This window comes from Chrysemys picta, chromosome 3 (genome assembly GCF_011386835.1).
Source record: "Chrysemys picta bellii isolate R12L10 chromosome 3, ASM1138683v2, whole genome shotgun sequence".
In the NCBI taxonomy this organism is placed as follows: domain Eukaryota; kingdom Metazoa; phylum Chordata; order Testudines; family Emydidae; genus Chrysemys; species Chrysemys picta.
This window is the reverse complement of record NC_088793.1, coordinates 195,066,942-195,087,331: the sequence shown is the minus strand read 5'-3', so window position 1 is coordinate 195,087,331 and position 20,390 is coordinate 195,066,942. Positions and strand designations below refer to the sequence as shown.

General features: G+C 42.8%; 1 protein-coding gene across 6 annotated transcripts in view; it reads left to right on the top strand.

The window, feature by feature from the left end:
- LOC101944256 (uncharacterized) overlaps window positions 1-20,390 on the top strand; it is a 112,171-nt gene extending 91,781 nt beyond the window's left edge. For 3 of the 6 annotated variants that reach the window (XM_042857174.2, XM_008172361.4, XM_042857177.2), the window contains 10 exons: window positions 1,340-1,408; window positions 1,706-1,745; window positions 4,713-7,679; window positions 9,048-10,793; window positions 11,884-11,949; window positions 13,689-13,789; window positions 15,087-15,151; window positions 15,915-16,066; window positions 16,364-16,516; window positions 19,181-20,390. In XM_042857174.2, coding sequence (XP_042713108.2) covers window positions 4,730-7,679; window positions 9,048-10,793; window positions 11,884-11,949; window positions 13,689-13,789; window positions 15,087-15,151; window positions 15,915-16,066; window positions 16,364-16,516; window positions 19,181-19,518 — 5,571 coding nt within the window. In that variant the 5' untranslated portion in view covers window positions 1,340-1,408; window positions 1,706-1,745; window positions 4,713-4,729 and the 3' untranslated portion in view covers window positions 19,519-20,390. Of the gene's footprint in view, window positions 1-813; window positions 1,409-1,705; window positions 1,746-4,712; window positions 7,680-9,047; window positions 10,794-11,834; window positions 11,950-13,688; window positions 13,790-15,086; window positions 15,152-15,914; window positions 16,067-16,334; window positions 16,517-19,180 lie in introns of those variants that run through there. The other 3 variants (XR_010599967.1, XM_008172367.4, XM_024109076.3) reach the window with 3 other exon arrangements.

Below are 20,390 nucleotides of genomic sequence, written 5' to 3'. Positions count from 1 at the left end.
TGCCATGAGCAAGGATCACCTCACCTGCCAATGAAATATAACCACCCCTGAGCTAAAGTACAACTGCTTAGGTCCTGATCCTGCCCTGAGCTCCATGTAGGCAGCCCCTGTGCCCCCAGTGGAGCCCCACTGAAGTCTATGGAGCTGTGTGCAGGTGCAGAGGTCTGCCCAGACGGTGCAATTTTCAGACTAAGGGCCTAAATGAGTTAGGCCCTGATCCTGCATGGAGCTGTGCCCAAGTGCAGGGATCCACCCACACAGAACTCATTGCAAGAGCAGGGCTATCAGCTTTACCTTCTAAGAACCACACCCTGCTGTAAAGAAAACCAAATCAAACATTGGTTTTGCCACCACCCTGGGTTTTTAACTGTAAGTCCTGTCATGAGAATAAAGAGATGTGCAGTTACCTGAACCTCAGCTGTGACAATTTGAAAGATTTTTTTTTAAATTATGATTGACCTTTTAAATTGACACAATTGAGTTAAAAACTCTAAATTGCCTTGTGTGTTACCAATGACATGTTAAGGGTATTACAGGATAAAGAATTTTAAACATCTAATTTACACATTGCTATTCATGCGATTCGCTTTTTGTGCTTCATTCAGTTTATACAATGAGATAAGATTCTCATCCACTAGCATAATGCTGCCACGCCTGGGCTACAAACACAGTAAGGGAAAGATGCACATCTCAACTTTCATTGACAGCTGGTTTAAAAATGTTATTGAAAACACTGATGTTTATAGTAGTAGGTTTTATAAAATCTTAATTGATTTTTTTCTAATTTTGGCCCCCAACTTGCTTAACTGTATGGATGTGAATAGTCCCCATTAACTACTCAGGTGTGTAGAGTTAAGCATATGCCAAAAATGTTTACAAGGTCAAAGTCTTTGTTTGGTATAAACCTCCCTTTAAATGTCTCATTGAAACACACAGCAAAATCCTCCGGCACCAGGAGAGACTCTTTAAATATGCATTATAGTTCATTCCAAATGAGAGAGCTCTCCTCCTCCTAATGAATGCTACTTGGCAGCTCTGATTAGATAATAGACAACACCTGAGTAGACAGGCAGTGTATAAGTTAGTTACCTCTCCCCCCTACCCCTTCTATAATAAGGGGGGTATTCTCCAAAGAGGGAGGATGAGCTCATGAACCAATCAATCCATAGTAACAGAATTTGTCATGCTAACTGTGTCTGGGGAGACCTGGTTGCTTAGTCTTTGGGAGGGAGTTTTGGTTTGTTTTCTTTCTAATGTAGGTTCTCAGTAAAGCTTTGCCATGAAACCTTTGCTTTTCTCAGTATTTCCACTCCTTCTATTCTTTTCTTCCCTGGGACAGGTCTTTAATGAGCAGGTTCGCTTGGACTTAGTGAAGTCCAGCCCCAATGTGACTAAAGCTGAAGAGAGGGTAAGTAGTAGAGAACAATAGAAGGTTTGTCCTTAGCATAAACATGTAGACCCCCCCACCCCCATAATGCAGTATTCTGTCTCTGTTCCTCTATAAATCCCACTTTCCTCTCTCTTCCTCATACACCACAGATGGAAACTAGAAACCATCAAAGCTAGTTTTCTATAACCCTGGCAGAGGTAGTGATCAGCTGCTACAAGGTTTTGGTTAAAGTGACCACGAGTAAGGAGAAAGGCACTGTGAAGGTGTTTACAGCTTTCTCCTGTAACCAGAACTAACCCTCTGTTTTCTTTACAGGCAAACCGGTCCCTGCAAGAGTCTCAGCAGGTGAAACCAGGTAAGAATTAAATTTTAACTACACCATTATTGTTTAGGCCAAGTAAGGTTTCAGTTAAGTCCAAAACTTGCACATTCCCCAAGCTTTGGAATAAAGGCCAGCAGCAATAAAGATGGTTGCAGAACCTACATATTGCAGAGTGGTATTTAGGGGTACCTTACATTGAGACCTAGGGAAAAGAAAAGTCCCTTCTCCACCCCCAAGCTACAAAACACTTCAGAGATTCTTGTTGGAAAATTGGTAACTTAAGGAAGAAATGCTTAACTGCAGCTAATACTATTACCTCAAACAATCAGTAAGCCAGGTGGCAGAGTCAGATTGGAAAAAAAACAACCCTAGGTCTCTAGGTTGAACATACAGTAAGCCTCATGGGCCTTTCTTTCTTCAAGATACTTTTTATGGCAAATGCTGAACCTTTTCCTGCACAGGAGATGAGTTTTCCAGTTCATTGAGTTAGCCTCTTTCTACCACTCCTAGTTAAACCCTTTTTTTTCCTTCACAAAATCTAATGGCTTTCCAGCTAGATTACCCCCTCTTAAAATGATGAGGACTAGGAGTGGGGAAACAACTCCCCAAAACTACTGAACTGATGTCAGTTACTGGGCCACCTGCTCCAAAAAATTCCCCCTCTATTGGGTGTGTTCTATAGCTCCTGTATTATGAATCCTGGTGTAAGTATAGAATCAGAAATAAATCTTCCCCCCGCATCATTTTATGGCAGGCCTCCCCAAGTGGTGCTGTTCTAGTCTTCCCAGTACTGTTCCTTGCTGTGTGAGCAAGTCTTGAAACCTGGAAAGAGATGCTGTGGTGTTGCTACTTGTTATGCAAGGCTCTGTGTAGAGGCCGGGTCCCCGGAGAAGGAGCTGTGCAAGCAGCAGGAGAGTTTACTTTTCTGTTGGGATCTTCTTGACGCAAAGCTGCTTCTTAGGAATGGGGTATTGGTGTTGGGCTGAGATTCCTTGAAGAATGGATTTCCCTGTATGCAGTCTGGCCATCTCATTTCAGGACTGGTGTCTGAATGTAAATAAAACCAGTTACACTTAGACTCTGTCACTGATTTCTCCTCCTCTGGGAAGCTGCTGCTGCTCATTAAAGGAGAGACACCAGTGTAGGAAGGGGCAAAAATACATATTTTTTCCCCCCTCTTTAGCTCTTTACACCAGTACGTGCAGTATGGCATCACTGCATTCACCTTAGTTAATTTGGAAAATACTCTGCCATAGGCTCGAATGCAATGCAGTGCTTGTTTTGTTTTTTATGGCAGCGTAATGCTGTGTCAAAGGAATGCAATTCGATATGGAGCGTTCAAATCAAGCAGGGTTCAATGTCCCAATTGTAGGTGCAGAGATAGGAAAGACTTAATGGATTGCCTCATCTTCTTGTCAAAGGGTTTGACACACTCACTGAGGCAGTTGTAAAGCTACCTTGCTCAACAAAATTGTGCCTTCATAGCACTTGCCTCTTTGGTGCCTGTATACATGGAAGTGCTTGCGTAAGCACATGTTAACCATGCCACTGCTAGTGGATTGTTTGCCTTTGTGACGCCGTTGAATCGAAGTGGAACTGCATTTTTATGACCTTGGCTAATGCTGACGATGCAAGCGGCAATTCACCAAGACTCATTTGTTTGTGTACGTTTAAAGCAGACGTTTATATAGATTAGGCAGTCTCCCGAAAAAAAGCTTAACTGCAGTCCATGTGACAAAAGGCATGTCTCCCTTGAATGCGTGGTGCATCCAAATAGCATTTGCAGCTACACTGGAATCTAAGGTCCCATAATCTGGGTAAATTTGGATGTGCCAAATACAGTTGCTCGGTAATCTGCAAGTTGCAGCAGCATCTCCAGGCAGTTAGATAGCTTTAACCTGCTCTTCAGACATTGGTTCATATTAAAAAGCACTGGGTAACTTGTCTCCCAGTTCAGCCATGCACTGGCCGAGGCAGGGGGACCTGCTCTCTCACTGTTTGCTTCTAGATGCCATCAGTTCCTGCCATCCGTGTCCAAATCTCCTATCCCCAAAAGTAAAATATCTGGCTCAAAGTTACCTGAGATCCACTGGATCATATGGCACACTGCTTACTGATTCCATTTCTAACCTTATTGACCTCCGAGTACCTGACTAGCTCTTAAAGTTTTGTACAGCTGGGAAATGAGTAATTCTTAGAACCATCCCAGGACTGGAGGTAATTTTTTCCTTCAATCACAATAAACCTAGATCTGGATTGTCTATAACTTTCCCTCTTCATATATGAATTGGAAAGCTTCAGAGCTGCACTCTGGGGTGTGATCATTCTATCAAACGTCTTTGGTAACTCAAGCCCCACCCATGTTAGCCTAAGACTTTCTTTAGCGGTAAGTGTATGTTGACACTACTATTTATGCCGGCAAACCTTATGTTGCTCAGAGGGGTGAATATTCCACCTCCCTGAGTGACATCAATTATGCCAGCATAAGCAGTAATGTGCACAGTGCTATGTTGGCAGGAGAGCTGCTCCCACTGACATAGCTACCGCCACTCGTTGGGGGTGGATTAATGATGTCAATGGGGGAGCACTGTCATTGGCCTAGAGTCTCTACATGAGAGAGCATCAGTACAACTGTGCCGCTGTAAGCTTGCTAGTGTAGACATGGCCTTATTTTCACACCTCTCTCTACTTCCCAAGCCACAGCAGCTGAGCCCAGATCCTCAAAGGCTTTTTAGGTGCTTGGCCCATTCATTTAACTGGGTTAACTCCCATTGAAATCAGTCTGGGGATCTGAGCCTTGGCTCCTATCGAATTACTTGCCTGGTCTTTTTAGTGTAATGGAGTCTTATAATACACCTGGTCACTGCGGGGAAAGGTGTAGGGGAGGGTGAAAACTTTTTGTATGAAGCAGGAGGATGGAAATCTTTCTGAGATGAAGGGAAACACTTTATTTCTGGGAAGGCTTCAGCTTGAATCTCTCTCTCTCATCTTGTCTTCCAGAGCTTGGGCTCCCTTGGATGTTGGTGTATGTCCCTGTGAGAAGTTGCCATAGAGTCCTGAAGGAAAAGTTTGGGGAGTTTTCTCCTCCAACATACAACCATTTTCAGCTAAATATTTGGTGCAACTGGACCATATGGGCAGGCTCCAGAAAACACATAATCATTTATATCAAAGGATTTATGACCAATGAGGACTGTGACAAAAATGAGGATAAAATCCTATTTCAAGGAGTCTCTTCATTAGTAGAAAACACTGTCATCTATGCTTGTTGGAACAAGAAGATTCATGTCTTTGCCACCTATGCCCGGGCTGTCCATGTAGTATTTCTGATGAAGTATTCTTCAAACCCTAAAAACAAATACTTTAAAGGAAAGTATTATATATTCAAACACCGTGACACTGACTCCTCTTCTGAAGATATCTTAGTTTCTCAAGCCCCTATTCCAAAATCAAGGAAAACTAGTCACAGCACTCCCAGATCTAACAAAGTATCAGTAATATACCATGGAGAGATTTCGGATGATACAAACATTAGTACAGCTTCAAGTACTGAGAATCTTAACAAAAACCTTAACAAGACAACGGTACTTAATAACACAGGGTTATTACAGGTAGGGGGTGAAGGTCAAAATGTCGCAGTTCTTAAAAGTTCTCTTCAGCTTATACCTCAGCATGGTGCAAGGACTCAACTTTTAAAACCAGAAGCTCAGAGCTTGCTGGAGTCTCTCAGCTTGTCTACATCCTCAATGGACAAAGAAAAGAGTCTTGGCATAGGAAAGTCTTTTGGAAGACTACCCCAAACTGTGGCACCTGATATCTGGGAGTTGAGACCCTCAGGGTGTGAAGAAGTCCTGGTGGACTTTAGCCAGGTGTACAGGCCAGAAAGTCTTCCAGGCTTTCTTTCTGAGTCTCCTTACCTGAGTGTTTCTCATTTAATTGAACCCTTGAAATCTATAGAGTTAGAAGGACCAGAGAGCGAAATGTCCTTTTTACTCACTAGTTTGATGCAAACTAATATGGGAGATTTACAACTGAATATAAATCCAACACCTCTAAGTTACCCTGTCCTGGCCTCATATTCACATTCTGTAGCCCATGACAGAGTGGAAACCATAGGTGACAAGAATATTGGCTCTACCCCTTCCCAAAGTCTCAGCAGGGTTACCTTGGCGAATGATGAAAATCTTTTGCAGTCAAACATCTTGGCTTATCAGGTGATGAGCAGTCACGGTGATAGCCTTGTGAAAGGTTCATTGCCTAGCCTCAGAATGTCCAGCCAGGATCAAGTGGTGCTTGGTGATCAGTCACAGCCTGAGACAAGGGGAATGGATAAAGCTGGAAGTTACCAAATAAGTTCTACTGAGATGGTCAGTGGAGATAAGTCTGTAACTGAACTGGATCTAAGAACAACGACCCTCAAAAATATTAACCCTCTTGATGTTTCTGTTCTGGAAAGTTCTATGGAAGTCCTTGACCAGCCAAAAATCACATTGGTTACTGCAGCACCATATGGCTTGTCAGACAGTGAGCACCACTTGAAGCTCCTAAGCAGTCAACCTGTGGATTCTGCTTCTACAGAACTAGAAAGCATCCTTCCAAGTACAGAAGTGTCCCTGCCTCTAGCTGCTAAGGTAAATGTGTCAGAGGTGCTCTATTTGGGCATGAAAAGCAGCCGGCAAGTGGGCCTGGTTACAGGACTGGAGCCTGTTCCAAGTACGGAAGTTTCTTTTCCTCCAGCTGCCTCAGAACTGGAGCTCATCCCAAGTACAGAAACCTCCCTTCCTGTCCATCTCACAGAACTGGAGCCAGTCATCCCCTTCCCACATACAGAACCATCCCTCCCTCCAGCTGCCTCAGAGCTGGGCCTTCTCCTCTTCCCAAGTGCAGAAGTGTCCCTTCCTGTGTTTCCCACAGAAACGGAGCCTGTCACCTCAGCATTGGAGCCTGTCACCCCTTTCCCAAGTACAGAACCATCCCTTCCTCCAGCTGCCTCAGAACTGAGGCCTGTACCTGGGAAGGGGAGAGAAGTGACCTTTCCTCTGGCTGCTATAGAACTGGAGCCTGTCATCCCAAGTAGAGAAGCGTCTCTTCCTCCAGCTGCACTTAAAAACGAGCTCCATTGGAGAACCAAAAGCAGCCACGACACTGACACAGAGCTAGATCGTATCCCTCTAAGTACAACCGTGCTGCTTCATCCAGCTTCTCAGAAGGAGGACCTGTTGGAAGGCGAGCCTCCCTCAAAGCCACACCATGACTGCTATGGGGCTCCAGCTGCTACAGAACATAAACTTGCCCTCCCAAGTACAACACCATCTCTTAATTTCTTTCTTCAAGAAAGGAAAATAGGTGTCCAACAATCAATACTAAAAGGTGAGAGAGAGGAGGGCATCCATGAGGCAGAAACTGCACAACCTGGAAAGGCTGATGAAAGGAATTTACTCACAAACTTCATCACTGGCAACTCCTTCTCGGACACAGCTCAGCTGCAAGCCTTAAAACCAGAACCTGAGCTTGGACTTCTTGGATCTGAGGGCCACACAAGTAAACTTTCTCCAGTGACTGAGTACCTCGCTAAAACACCCTTCGTGGTAACAAGGATGAATAGAGTAAAGCAAAATGAGCTAATGTTTAAAAATGGTCTTATGACCTCTAACACTAGGGCTACTCCACCTCTGGAGCACATAGCCATGAATACTAAAGTCAAATTGACTGAGCCCGTAAAGGAGATGAGTAACACAACACTGAAACAAATATTCCCAGATACCACAAAACCTCATGAAGTGCAGCGAACCACTGAGTGGAGCAGTGCCTTTCAGAGCTCTGCTACTGCATATAGGAACGCTCGGACTCCAGCTGAGAAACTGGCACCGAAAGAGAGCATAGATTCACGTCCCGTCCAATCGTCTTCTGCTCACGCACCTGAGAATGCATCAACTTCAGAAGCAAGAGTCTTCCCGAACTATATTGGTATGTTTAACGTTTACTGTATATCTCGGTACATCTTGCTGTCTCTTGGGGTTTAAATTGTGAGCAACCATATGGCTGGGTTGAGGAGTGGGGGATACTGTGGATTCTGTAGCCCTCTGCTGTTGTAACTACATTAGCAGCACTCTATAGTGTGCATACAGTATTTGATGATTAGAAGTTTCTGTACACTCCTCTGATGCTGAATGCTTACAGCTGCTGTGCAAAGTATGCAGTTACCGGCTTCTAATTATTTTTAATGCTGATCAATTCAGCAGATGAGTCCAAAAGAAATCTGAAAAATAGGGGTTTCTTTGCACTAACATGCAATCTAGTTTAGGAATTCTAATGATTGGGATTGTGGTACTGGCATCCTAGCTGTGGTCTAAAGGGACAGTTGGGGAGTTGTGGTTTCAAGTTTCATTTAGTAACTAGGCAGCCCATGTGCCAAAATTCTTCCTCTCACCCACTAGTCCGAAGGGCATCGTGTCCCCTTTTGACTGCCCATCTTGATTGGTTCTAATAGAATAACAACTTTGTTTCTCTCTCTGCAATCTAATTTTGGACCCCAGTGTTCTTGTGACTCATGACTGGCATTACTGGAAGCATGATCATTTATGCCCTCTTGTGATCACCAAAAAGGGTGCTTGATGAGCTCTATTTGCTTCCCGCCCCTCTGCAGACGTCTCATTGTCCCATCAATCCTGGGAGTGAGATACTCTTTTGAACTTATGTTGTTCCTCACCAGTCCTGTCTGGGTGTCAGTGGCAAAGTTTCTTACACTACACCTCTTGGCTACTGCCAGATCCTGATGACCTAGGGGACAGATTCTTGCTATCCAGCTAGCATGGTTCTTTGTGGATATTGCCAACGTTAAATGGAGCTGGCTGAAGAGCAAATATTTGAGTAACTTGACTGTTTCAATTAACCAAGCAAATGATTTACCCAGCAGTCTGCCCAACTATAGAGCTGGTGGAAACAATTAAAAATTAGACTGACAACTTGTGTCTGGTCATAATGAATAATTTGACCAGCTCTATCCCTAACCATTAGAATTTTCCTCAAAATTAGGAAGTGGGAACTGAAAAAACAGCACAGAGAACTGTCAGTCATACCAGTTTGCATAGCTAACCAAGAGCCCCAGTAATAGTTTTTACTCCCTCTCTAAACTTTTTTTTACAATTTAAAGCAAGAGAGAGGGTAGAAAAACAACCTAGCAGTAGGAATGCACTCAGACAGGTCTCTTCCTATGATGGAAGGAATCAGCTTTGCTTGTAAACAAGGTTGTTTGTTTTTTGTTAAAGTTTCTAGAATGAAGATTGATAGTACTGATTTTTCTTTTCCTTCCATGCATTATCCTTCCTTCCTCAGTGCCAGAATTACCTTGGTTGTTGCTGTATATTCCTATAAGAAGTTGCCACATCACCTTGAAAGATGAAATTGGGACATTTTCCCCACCAGCAAGTAGTGGTATTCATACCAACATCTGGTGCAACTGGACCATTTGGGCAGGCCCCCAAAAACACATCCTGATTTACATAAAGGAATTTCAGGGGAAGGAAGATTGTGATGAAAACCCAGATAAAATAATTTTTCAAGGGGTCTTGTCAAGTGTGGAAAGAAAAGTAGTTTATGCTTGTAAGAACCAAGGTACTCTGATCTTTGCTACTCAGGCTTTGGCTGTCCATGTCGTGTTTCTGTCCAAGGGCAATTCCTTAAACCATGAACGCAAATATTTCAAAGGACAGTATTATATATTCAAAGACTATGAAACTTCAAAATCTACAAATGATACTGAAACTCTTCAAGAGCCAGTTCAGAAAACAACTAGGAAAACGAAGTACGGAAGTATCCGATTCTACCCTAAATCACCCATAAAACACTATAGAGGTCTTCTGGATTTTGTAAAGACCAGCACAGCTCATGATGAAAATCAACTGCTTAACAAGCTGCCTACGTTGGACAAAGAAGGTTGGGCCAAAAATGGAAGCTCAACAAGACTAGAGACTTTCTTAAGGGTTGTTCTTGGGAACAATACACATGTCCCTCTCTTAAAAGCCATGGACAACATGACCTTCAGAACTCATGATCTGAAGTGGCAGCAGGTTATGAAATCTTTGGGCAATGAAAACCGTAGGGAAGAAAAACATTCTGACTTTCTAATGGTAACACCAGCATTAAATATATTGAGGCTAAACATCCAAAATGCAAAAGAGCAAACTATTGCTTTCAGTAAACTTATGGACAGGCCAACAATCCACTCGCACCTGCTCTCGGAGACTCTGCATTTAAAGGAGCCTATGAAATCTGTGGAGATGCGAAGTGTCAAAACAACAAAGTCAGTAGGACCACAGCACAGCTCAGCTGCTCTCTGGAGACCAGCTAATATGGAAGACCTACAGCCAGTTGGAAGACAAGCTGTGCATAGACAGCCTACTCCTCATGGCTTGCGATCTCTGCAGGGCACATGGGAAGAGCAGAACATTCGAACAACCTCTTCTCAAAGCTTTAGAGCTGCGCTGATCAAAGACAGAGAGGTGCTCCAGTCAAACCATGTGAATGATGAGAGAGTGCCCAGTCATCCTGCTGCTTTTGTGGAAGACTTCCAGTCTAATATAGGGCTGAGCGGGGATGGTCAAGAAGTAACTGGTCAGCTACAGCATGTGATTAACATGGAGAGAAGAATTAAAGAAAGTCCTAGTGAACATCAAACACACAGAAAGGAAAATGACAACAGTGATCTGTACATGAAGCCAGCTTCTGCCCTCAAAAATGTTCAACCTAATGTTGAGCCTCTTATTTTGGGAACTCCTAAGAAAGTTCTCAAAACAGAGTCCATCCTGGTTACTGTAGCCCTACACAACACGCTGGATGTCTCTAGCAGTTACCATGCAGAGACCACTGCTATTGAATTCAAACCTGTTCTCCCGAGAAGCACCAGAAGTGGCCTGTTGGGAAAGACAGCTGTTGCTACCACACATCTTGGCACGCCAGTAACCAAAGACAAAGCACCTCCACTGATCATGAACACAAAATCACCTCCTTCCTATGCCTCTTCTGGTGGAGTATCAAAGGACACTGCATCCTTGAAAATAGAACATGAAAAAGATTCCTTTGGTAAGTTCTAATTAAGCAAACTTTATATGGTTAGATTATCTACTTGGATTGGCAGATATATGGTCATGTTAAGGCAATAGACAAGTCAGGGTTTCTTGTGTTGATGGGTGTGGCTTTTTAGTGCTTCAGAAAGATGCTTCCTGTCAGGGTCAGAAATAACTTTGGGAAGTGTTGGATGACTTGACATGAAGATTTTCACCATCCCCATTGCTCTGAATGTAAACAGCATGTCCCCCTATACACCTCTTCTGTGCCTAGCTGTATCTGAGGAAGAAAAGTTTTTATGCACTAGACATCTAGGCTCATGTTCTTCTCTCAGCATTTATAGTGTTTCACAGGACTTGGGCTTACATTTCTGCCATACTTGTTGAGATTCGTACACTCTCTCCACAGTTAAAACTGCATTTGTCAGCTTGTTTTCTTGCCTCACCTCCTCTAAAACCAACTCTTTCACTTGCCTCAAAATCCACAGGTTTGGTTTGTAACTGATGGGTTTATTTTCCCTACCAAACTTTATAACATCTTAAAAGTGGAGGCTCACTAGAGTCCAACATTTTGAACACTCCTGCCACTTCGTGAGGTGGGGAAAGAATTTAGAGCATGTCTATGCTGCCCTGTAGTCTGGATTACGGGAGTGTGAATAGTTGAGCACCAGAGTGCTATGCTGTAGCTCCCCCATGTGGATGCTGCGGGTGTGAATGTAAAGGTCCTGAGTTTGCCCTAACTCTCTTTGACTCCAAACTGTGGGGCAGAGTAGACATGCCCTTAGTTTACTGGACTCTCATTGTGAAGATCCAGCACATAGTACCAGACTCTAGTTCAACGGAACACTCGAAAAACTTTTTAGGCTTTCAGTGTGTAACTTGTCTGGATGGTGTTTTTTGTTTTTGTTTTTTAAGACCATCTCAGTACTCTTCACTGCAGAAGCACCTCAGACTGTAACCTGATCACTAGGCCTATTCTTTAATAGAAGGGCCATTTGTGCTAGTGATACTTTATAAAGTTATAATTGAATAGTAAAACTGTGTTCCTCCCTTTTAGCCTTACTCAACGGCTACCAAATTGGCCTTTCTCTCTTTCACCCTGACAGATATGGCGTCCATCTTCACATCTCTTGAAAATGATTCCAACTTGGTATCTCAGCACAATCCTGGAGGTAACTGACTTGGGCAGGGGAAGTGTTTTATCATGGGTGAGGTTTTGAAACATGAGACGAGCATTTAACATTTGACCAGAAACCAGATTAAAGATAGGGAAATTAACCACTTGCTTCCAGCTAATAGTCATAAATTATAACAACTAAAGACTCGTCAGGGTTTTTAATTTTATTGTTCATATTTAGTCATTATATGGTGTATACTACAACAGAATACAATGCACTCCATAACTAATAAAAATCAGCTGATGCCTCGGGGGGTGAGGGGGAAGGAGAAGGGGAGCCCGTATGTGACATTAGCAACCAACTTGTTCCTTTGACATTTTGTTTCTGTGGAAACCATTTCTCTCCTTTGAGTTTACCTGCTCCTGTTGCTTATTCCTCATTTGGAGACCATCTTCCCTAGAGCTCCCTAATTTAGTTATACTTAGGAGGTTGACTCCATTTGGGGAATTGACAGCTATCATTGAACTCCAAAGGAGCAGAGGTCCAGTAAGTAGGACTTCTCTGCAATGAGAGAGCTTATTAAAGTGGAATATATCTAGTGGGATGTACTTTTGGGGGATCAATACCTCTAAGCACCAAGCTGTGTGGTTTTGGTTTTAAAACTATGGCAAAACTAGTGCCCATTCATCAGTAGTTATTCGTGCAGTGTGCCAATGGACCTTCATTTGATGTACTTTCATTTATAACTTGTTGGAGATATCTGATCTCAGTGGGAAAAGGATAGGGTGAAGGATGCTTAGTATCTCATCTGTGTCTTTAAAAAAAGTCTTGCTTGCTTATGTTAAAGATCCCAAAGCATGATTCCTAAGAGTAGGTGTATTGACTAGAACTGGGTGCATACCGCAAAAATCTTCCCTGGATACTTAAGAACTATCTGCAGTTGTATTCATGCACTCGTTAGTCTATGAATGGTGTGAAATTTTTACCAGCCTGACTGTTGGGAGACTAACTTTAATCTCTTGTGTTCAAATGCTCTTAGAAAGTTGACTTGCTTTCCATGAATTTGAGCCAGAAACCCAATCAAATGATGCTTGTCCAGCTGGGCAACCGATATAACAACCTGTACCTTGCATGACCAAAAGCAACTTAAAACAAAAGCTATAAAGTCAGATTGCGAGGAGTAAGCCAAAGAACCAACCTGCAAAAATACAGTCAAAATCCTAATTTTTCTAATATTCATTCATATATGAAGAGGGTAAATGTCATTGAATAAACATACATGTAACACTCATGCATCCAGATAGTCTTAACTTTGGCATCCTATCCAAATTGCACTTGCAGCATTCTACCTACCTAAACCACCCTCTGTGCAGCTTTACTTGAGAAGAGGCAAAAATATCATGTTAAACAGCTTGTCATCCCAAAGGAGACTACCTTGTTGGTAGTGAGTGGAAGGATACAGATTGACTCTAAATTACAGTGTGTAACCTTTCTGGTTGAAAGGGTGTAAATACTTGCATAACACTAACAGTACTGCATAAATAGTAACTTAACTTGTGATTCTCTCAAACATTTTGTTCTGCCTGTGGCACAACTTCTAAAAGGATCAACCTAATATGGCACTGACTGACTTAATCAAGAATGTTCTTGGCTTAGCTCTTCTGGTTGTGTTCTATTCCCCTGCTGTGTGTTGGCAACCACAGAACAGTTACTTAAATCATAATTACACAGCTAAATTCAGTACAATTGATGCTCCTTACTCAGGTCTCATTGGGTTTTATTTCTTTTGACAGATGTCTTATTTGAAGTAACTAGTGAAATTGAACACAAGGGATGGATCCCACGTAGTGGAGATGAGCTGAAAAAGACTCTCATGGAATCCATTAAGCTTCACGTAAGATGGATGTGTTGTGCTACTAAGCTGCCTTGAGACAAGGTGCACGGTTCCTCTGTGGCTTTCTGATGTCCCAGCTTTCACATCCAGAGACCTTCTAAATGCCCCTTCCTGTGCGTCTTGCTACCATATGCTAATTTTGTTCCAACACTAACCCTGCAGTGTCCAGTCCAGTGTCTTGCCTCCGTGCGTTTCTGACCGTGCTTAGTCTATGGTAAATTTTCAAAGTACTATAAAATTACAAGCTAATAGATTGGAATATGATACAAAGATCAACATTCAGACAACGTAAGATCAGTTTATGGCCTTCACACTCCTTTTTTAGAAGAAATTAACTGCTACAGTAGCTGCCACCTAACACTATCTAACTTAAGGAGAGCAGACCTACAAATGTTCGCCTTTAAGGCTGCTACATGTGGCTGTTTCAAGAGAGACCCTGTTCCTCTATAGGAATGAAGTTATAACTGATCAGTTCGGTGGCGCACAGGACTGGTGTCTAAAATCTGACATTTCAGAGCTGGGACTTACATTTAAGTCCCAGCCATAGGTCATATATTCCAGGTTGGGTAAACTGGCTCCATGGAGGATTTATACTGACTTTTGCTACTGCTATATATCCCTAGTATAGACAGGCAAAGCTGCTGTCTTCAGTGGGTGCAGCTTATCTAGCGTCAAGCACCAGTAAGTTCCACCCATGCAGATAGCAGCTTTATTTGTCTTCACTAGGGGTTTGCACCACTGCAGCCACTCCAGTGGTTAGCTAGCTGATGGCTGGAATTGGGCAAATTCCCACTGAAGATAAAACCTCAGTGTTGTGTATTAACACAGCTAGTCTACAGCATTCACCTCCTTGCCTGACTCACTGCAAGGAAGAAACAGGTACAGAATCCTCCTGGCCTACTGTTTGTAGTCAAAACAGCTGCCACATTTACTACAGGGTTTAATATGTTCCGAGATATGGTACTCGGGGTTGGGGGGGGGGGGGGGTTACAATTCCCCCTGAACTTCCCATATTGCTGTATGGGAGTCCAAACTAAAGGAAGGTGGGGAGTGGTCTGGCATGGAAAAGGTTGAGAACTGGTCTAGAGGATGGGTGTCCCATATTCTTTCAAAGACTCCTCTTCGATTAGTGACTAACTTTTCTTCCCCAGGCAGCCACCCCATCTATAGAACCACTAAAATACAGCCCTCTATCTTTGTAAGGAAATCTGTTTAGAGTAGGCTTGACAGTAGTACTTGGCTAAGCATTTGTCATCCCCTTATGAAAATCAACATTCTGCATTCTGTTACTTTGCAGATACAAAAGAACCTGAAACTCTTAGTAAGCAAAGTCAATGAAATCAAGTTGAAGGAAATCAAAAGGTATGGCTGGCTGACTGTGTGACCCCCTACACCCTCTCAAAATCACTTAAATCCAATTGATGCAGTGTCTTATCTAGAACTGTCATTTTTCATAAAAGGGAAACGTAGATGCTAGTTATCTGCTCTAACTTTGCCATCCCTCCTCCATCTGCCAGTGATCAAGCAAGACTTCTACTTTGGATTGCAAATATGGCTTTTCCTTAGAGTAGGAAAACTCCTTTTTTTTTTTATACTTCAAATTGGCTGTAGTATGCAATCCCATAGGAATGAGATTGCAAAAATTAATGCCTAAGGTACCGTTGCACAGAGGCTTTTAGTGTGGATTAAAATAGAACGATTCTAAAAATCCCTCCCAGTTTCTGGTTGAAATTTATAACACATGGTGGTAGAAGAAGGCCTCTGAGGGCAAGTTTGTGTTCTGGTTTTTTTGGTTTGTTTTTGTTTTCCCCTTCATCTAGGACATCAGGTAAACCAAGCTAAGGTTGGTTGAGACTGAAAGCTTTTGTGTAATGGCCGGTCTGTGGCCTAGTGAAAAATGAGTCTAGTGGTTTCAATCCAGCTCCATGTGGAGGGGTGTCTCAGTCACAACTCCCCAAGAATTGAAAGGGGAAATGACCAACTCCTCTCTCCCTTTAGAAGTAGTCCCTCTGGGGTTGAGACATATATATCGGAGGAAGAATCCAGAGCCCAGTTCAGTAATAACATATATGCAGATGGGCATTTCTCTTCTCCACTTAGCTGAAGTTACTTTGCTTTAATGCAGGACAAATGACCTAAAACCAACATTCACTTTCTGGTTACACTTAAAACCAGAGGAAAGGAATCTGTCTGTCTTACTCCATTCTCAACTGAATGATCTCATTGGCAAATCTATGGGAGCTGAGAAGTTGCAGATGGCTTTATTATCAGTTAGAGGTATGTGCTTTGCATTATTGGACTGTTTAAAGCTGCTGCTGCTTCTTGTAATAGGCTTAACAATCAACATGATCTGGCTTGGGAAAAGGAGAGCTTGAGTAAAGTTGACTTGGAGCACTGTATGTATGCGTAACTTGATTCTTATGTAACCTCTACATTTAATAATTAAAAAAACTGGATTGAGGTGGGAATAACGCATTAGTTCAAGGTGACTGGTATTTCAAGGAAATCCCCTTTTTGAAGAAGCACTTGTGTAACTCTACGGCAGACTTGCTGCACCTGTTCTCTCCATTGCAGATGTGAATGAATGCAACTCTGGAATTGGAATGTGTGGTGATGAGGCTGACTGCCTCAATGAAGATGGCACTTACTTATGTCGCTGTAAAAAAGAGTACGAAGATCGCTCTCCGACGAAATCTGGCACACTGTGCATCCGCATTCCACAATCAGGTAGAGGAGACAGAATTATACTTGCTCGTCTCCTTTCTTTGAGTAGTGCTGCATCTTAAATATGCAGCTTCGTGCTCTTGAATACCATTTCAAATACAAGTACTAGTTATATATTGGCACCACACCACTGAATAAATTAATCACAATTATTGTTGTGACAACATATGCCAAAGGAGTTCATGTCCAGACTCTTACTGTGAAATGTTCTCAACCAGGTATGAGTAGCAAAAACTGTTTAAATACAAGTACCTCACAGTAAGTGGCTAATCTCTTGACTTTAGTCCTTCGTAACAATAATCACTATGTATCTTCACTTTGTTAAATGTGGATTAAGTTTGATTCAGAAATAACTCTGTTGCTGATAGAATTCAGTCTTTGTGCCTAGCCCTGGATGAGGGAGCAAGGAACCTTTCCCATTTCTTTGCAAGGACTATCAATGCTGACTGTGTCAGATCTACTTTCTCATGGATAATTTAGAGTACAACTCCTACTTTGGCTTATTATCTTAAACTGATTTCTAATAGATCTAACACTAACAGAAATCAGCTGCTCTTAGAGTGAGGATGAGCGCCCATGGAGGGGTTTGTATCATTTTAAAAACACCTTTTAGTTTGCTATTGTTCAGAGCAAGATTCTCTAGTGGTAAATTATAAGTCAAGAAGAGACTCTTCTCCCCTCCCCCACTGAGCTGTTGAAAACCAGATTTACTCTTAAAATTCTAACGATCAAATCTATCTACACTCTACTGAGCAGGCTGAGGAACAATATTGTCGTGAGAACTTTCAGGGCTGGCTGGGCACAGTGATGTGAGGCAGAAGCCAGTACATGAAAATAGTGTTTTGAAATCCAGCATGTTGGCTTTCAGAATAAGGCTCTGCTTGGCATGTTTGTCCTGAGCCGACTGGCTTCACTCCATTAATTATGACAAGTACACGTCTAATCCTTCCCCCTCCTAGATCTGCTGTAGAGATCTACTTGCTATGACTCGTCTTCCTACATTCTTGCAGAGTTACAATTTGAATTTGGCATATGGGTTTGCAAAAGAATTGACCAGTGACCTAGTCACTGCCCCACATTGCCTTGGAATTGTTCATATTTTAGTGGAACTCTGCAGATGACAACAAGAAAGGGGTTCAGATTCTTCCAGTGTGTACACCACTCTTTGGCAGGGTTGCATAAAGCAAAACAGATGGCACAAATCGTGGGTCAGATTATAACTAGAGTGAGTTAATCTAATCCCTCTGACTAGTTGTAAATTGTTAATTTAGCCCTTCCTTTGTCAGCTAACGCTTCTCAAATTAATTGACTTCTGAAATGTTTATAAAAATTTGCCAAACCATTTAACAAAACTAGCTGGCTCCACATGCCTTTGCCAAAAACACAAGGCAAATGAAATTGTGCCCATATTCAGATATTCATGAATCCTTTTATTCAGCCAGTTCTAGTTATAACCAAACTACCTTTTTCTATTAGTTTTGGGGGGAAATTTCAAAATAAACGGGAGAACAAAATGTACTAGAAACATTTCAGTGGGACTAGTAGGGAATAAATGGGCAGTTGAAATCAATGCCCATGTGCTACCAGGTCAGCTCCCCACCAGGGCCGGCTCTGGCTTTTTTGCCGCCCTAGGCAAAAAAGCCACCTGCTGTGCCCCTCCACCTCCTGCGCAGCAGGGGAGGGCGCCGAGCCCACCCGTGGGCCCGCAATCCCTGACCCAGCCGAAGCGCCAGGGGGAGGGCGGCGAGCCCAGCCGGGGCTCTCCGCTCTCCCCCCGGCGGCCAGAGTACCAGGGGGAGGGCGGCGAGCCCCCAGCGGCTGGAGCGCCGCGGGGAGGGCGGCGAGCCCAGTTGCGGCCCCGCTCTCGGGCCGGAGTGCCCCACCGCGCCGCCCCCCTCCAGGCGCCGCCCCAAACACGTGCTTGGTGGGCTGGTGCCTGGAGCCAGCCCTGCTCCCCACTCTCCCCTATGAGAACTAGAATAGATAAACTGTCTCAAATTGTAATGGATTGTATGTGTTGCTGGCATTTCTAGTGGGGCTCTTCTCCATTAAGAGAATCAGAGTAAAACATTATGCTGGTTCTGGAAACCATTCAGAGTCTAAATTCTTCTGCCAGATAGAGGATTGAAATGAGGAGACGACTGCCTTTGTCCCAGACTACATAATATATATCACAGTAAGAATCTGCAATTGGACTTTTGCAGCTATAGCAGCGCATAGAGCAGCTGCTTCAAAGGTGCATGTAATTAATGAGTAAACATTGACTTTTATTAATCAGCTAATTGACTTTGAAAAAAATATATGTATGGGACTTTGGCTTCTATGTCTCCAAAAGGAGACAAGGTGGGTTAGGTAACCTCTTTTATTAGACCAACTTCTACTTCCTCCACCTTATCTCGAATATCCTGGGACCTGCCACAACATTGCATGCAATAATAGTTCCAAAGTCACTTTTGAAAATGGAACGTGAGCTATTGAAAGTCACTAGGACTTTGGCTCCTAAGTCACCTGGCTTTGGAAAGGCTTAGCTAGAGTGACTGCAGTGTAGGGTCATTCTGAATGTGATTTGCCTTCAGACTAAAACCCCCACCTGCAGTTAGCCTCTCAACACAAGACCCATAAACTATGGTGTGAGGCTGAATATATGACTGTCATCTTTCTTTTTAGGTATTGGTGGTTTGTTCAGCTACCTGGAAATTCTGGTAGGTACTACAGTATTCTTCATCTTCATCCTCGTGGTGGTGGCAAGCAGTCTGTGCACAATACTCAGGAAAAGACCCACAAAGAAGGCTTGTATTGAGGAGCCGGTTGCAAGTGGAACACCTTCTTCAGCACAGTCTCAGCTGCCTGTATCTTCTATTGATCTGAGTAACCTTGGTGACCACCTGATCCTAGACCCCTTCCGGCCAAAGCTCAGAGCCAAGCCCCCAGAATGGACATCACAAGTGCGAACCCACCCAAATGAGACTTATAGAATCTCCGTTGAGCAATCTGAACGTTTGTAAAGCAAACCTATGCTGAAAGTTTGAGGTTTTTCTACTGATTTCCTCTTATTTACCATTCATGAGCTGAAATGGCCTATTCCTTTCAACAGAACTTGAACAATCCTGTGTCTCCTACACCTGTTTCTGTTGGCTGAAGTGAATAGAGCTGTGGCTCAAAAGAAAATTTATTTTTGTTCTTGGTTGGATTCTTGACCCCTGTACTGTCTGGTTTCATATCGCTGATTCTTTGTAACTTGAAGGAATTTTCTGCAAACAGCTGGCATGTAAATAAAGCTGGTATTTCACTATGCATGGAAAATGTACACCTTGCGTACTGTTCGTGTTAGATGCAAGGAGTGGGAAAAGATGGAAGACTTCTGTTAGCAGGAAACCTGAAAAGGATTATAGTTTAAGCAAGTTTACTGCCCCTTGTTAGGCAAACAAGTCAACTGAAAACCAGAAGTAAATTAAAGCAGTACCAGGGCAACTCTTAACTTTATTGCCCTTGGTCTTCCTGACACCACCTTCCTTTTTTTTTTTTCTTATCTAGGCACTCTGCAGTTTATCTTGCTTTCTTTGCTATCAAACCTAATCCTCTTATGCGTACATGCACTAATGTAAAACAATTTATTTACATAAAGGTGGTGTCTTTATAACAAATGTCCCATCTTGTCTTAACTCTAAACTCTAGCTGTACAGAATTCCAGCTTTATCATTTTAAATGAGAACTTCATGGAAATGACTCGTCTGAAAATAAGGGTGTGTTGTGCATGAAATTTTATGGGGTTTTTTGGAGGGGGGGGCTGAGATCCTACTTAGTGTGGGGGGGGGGAAGAGGGGGGATCTTTGTCTTATCCTTGTCATTGCACTACAATAAAATAGACTTTATAAAA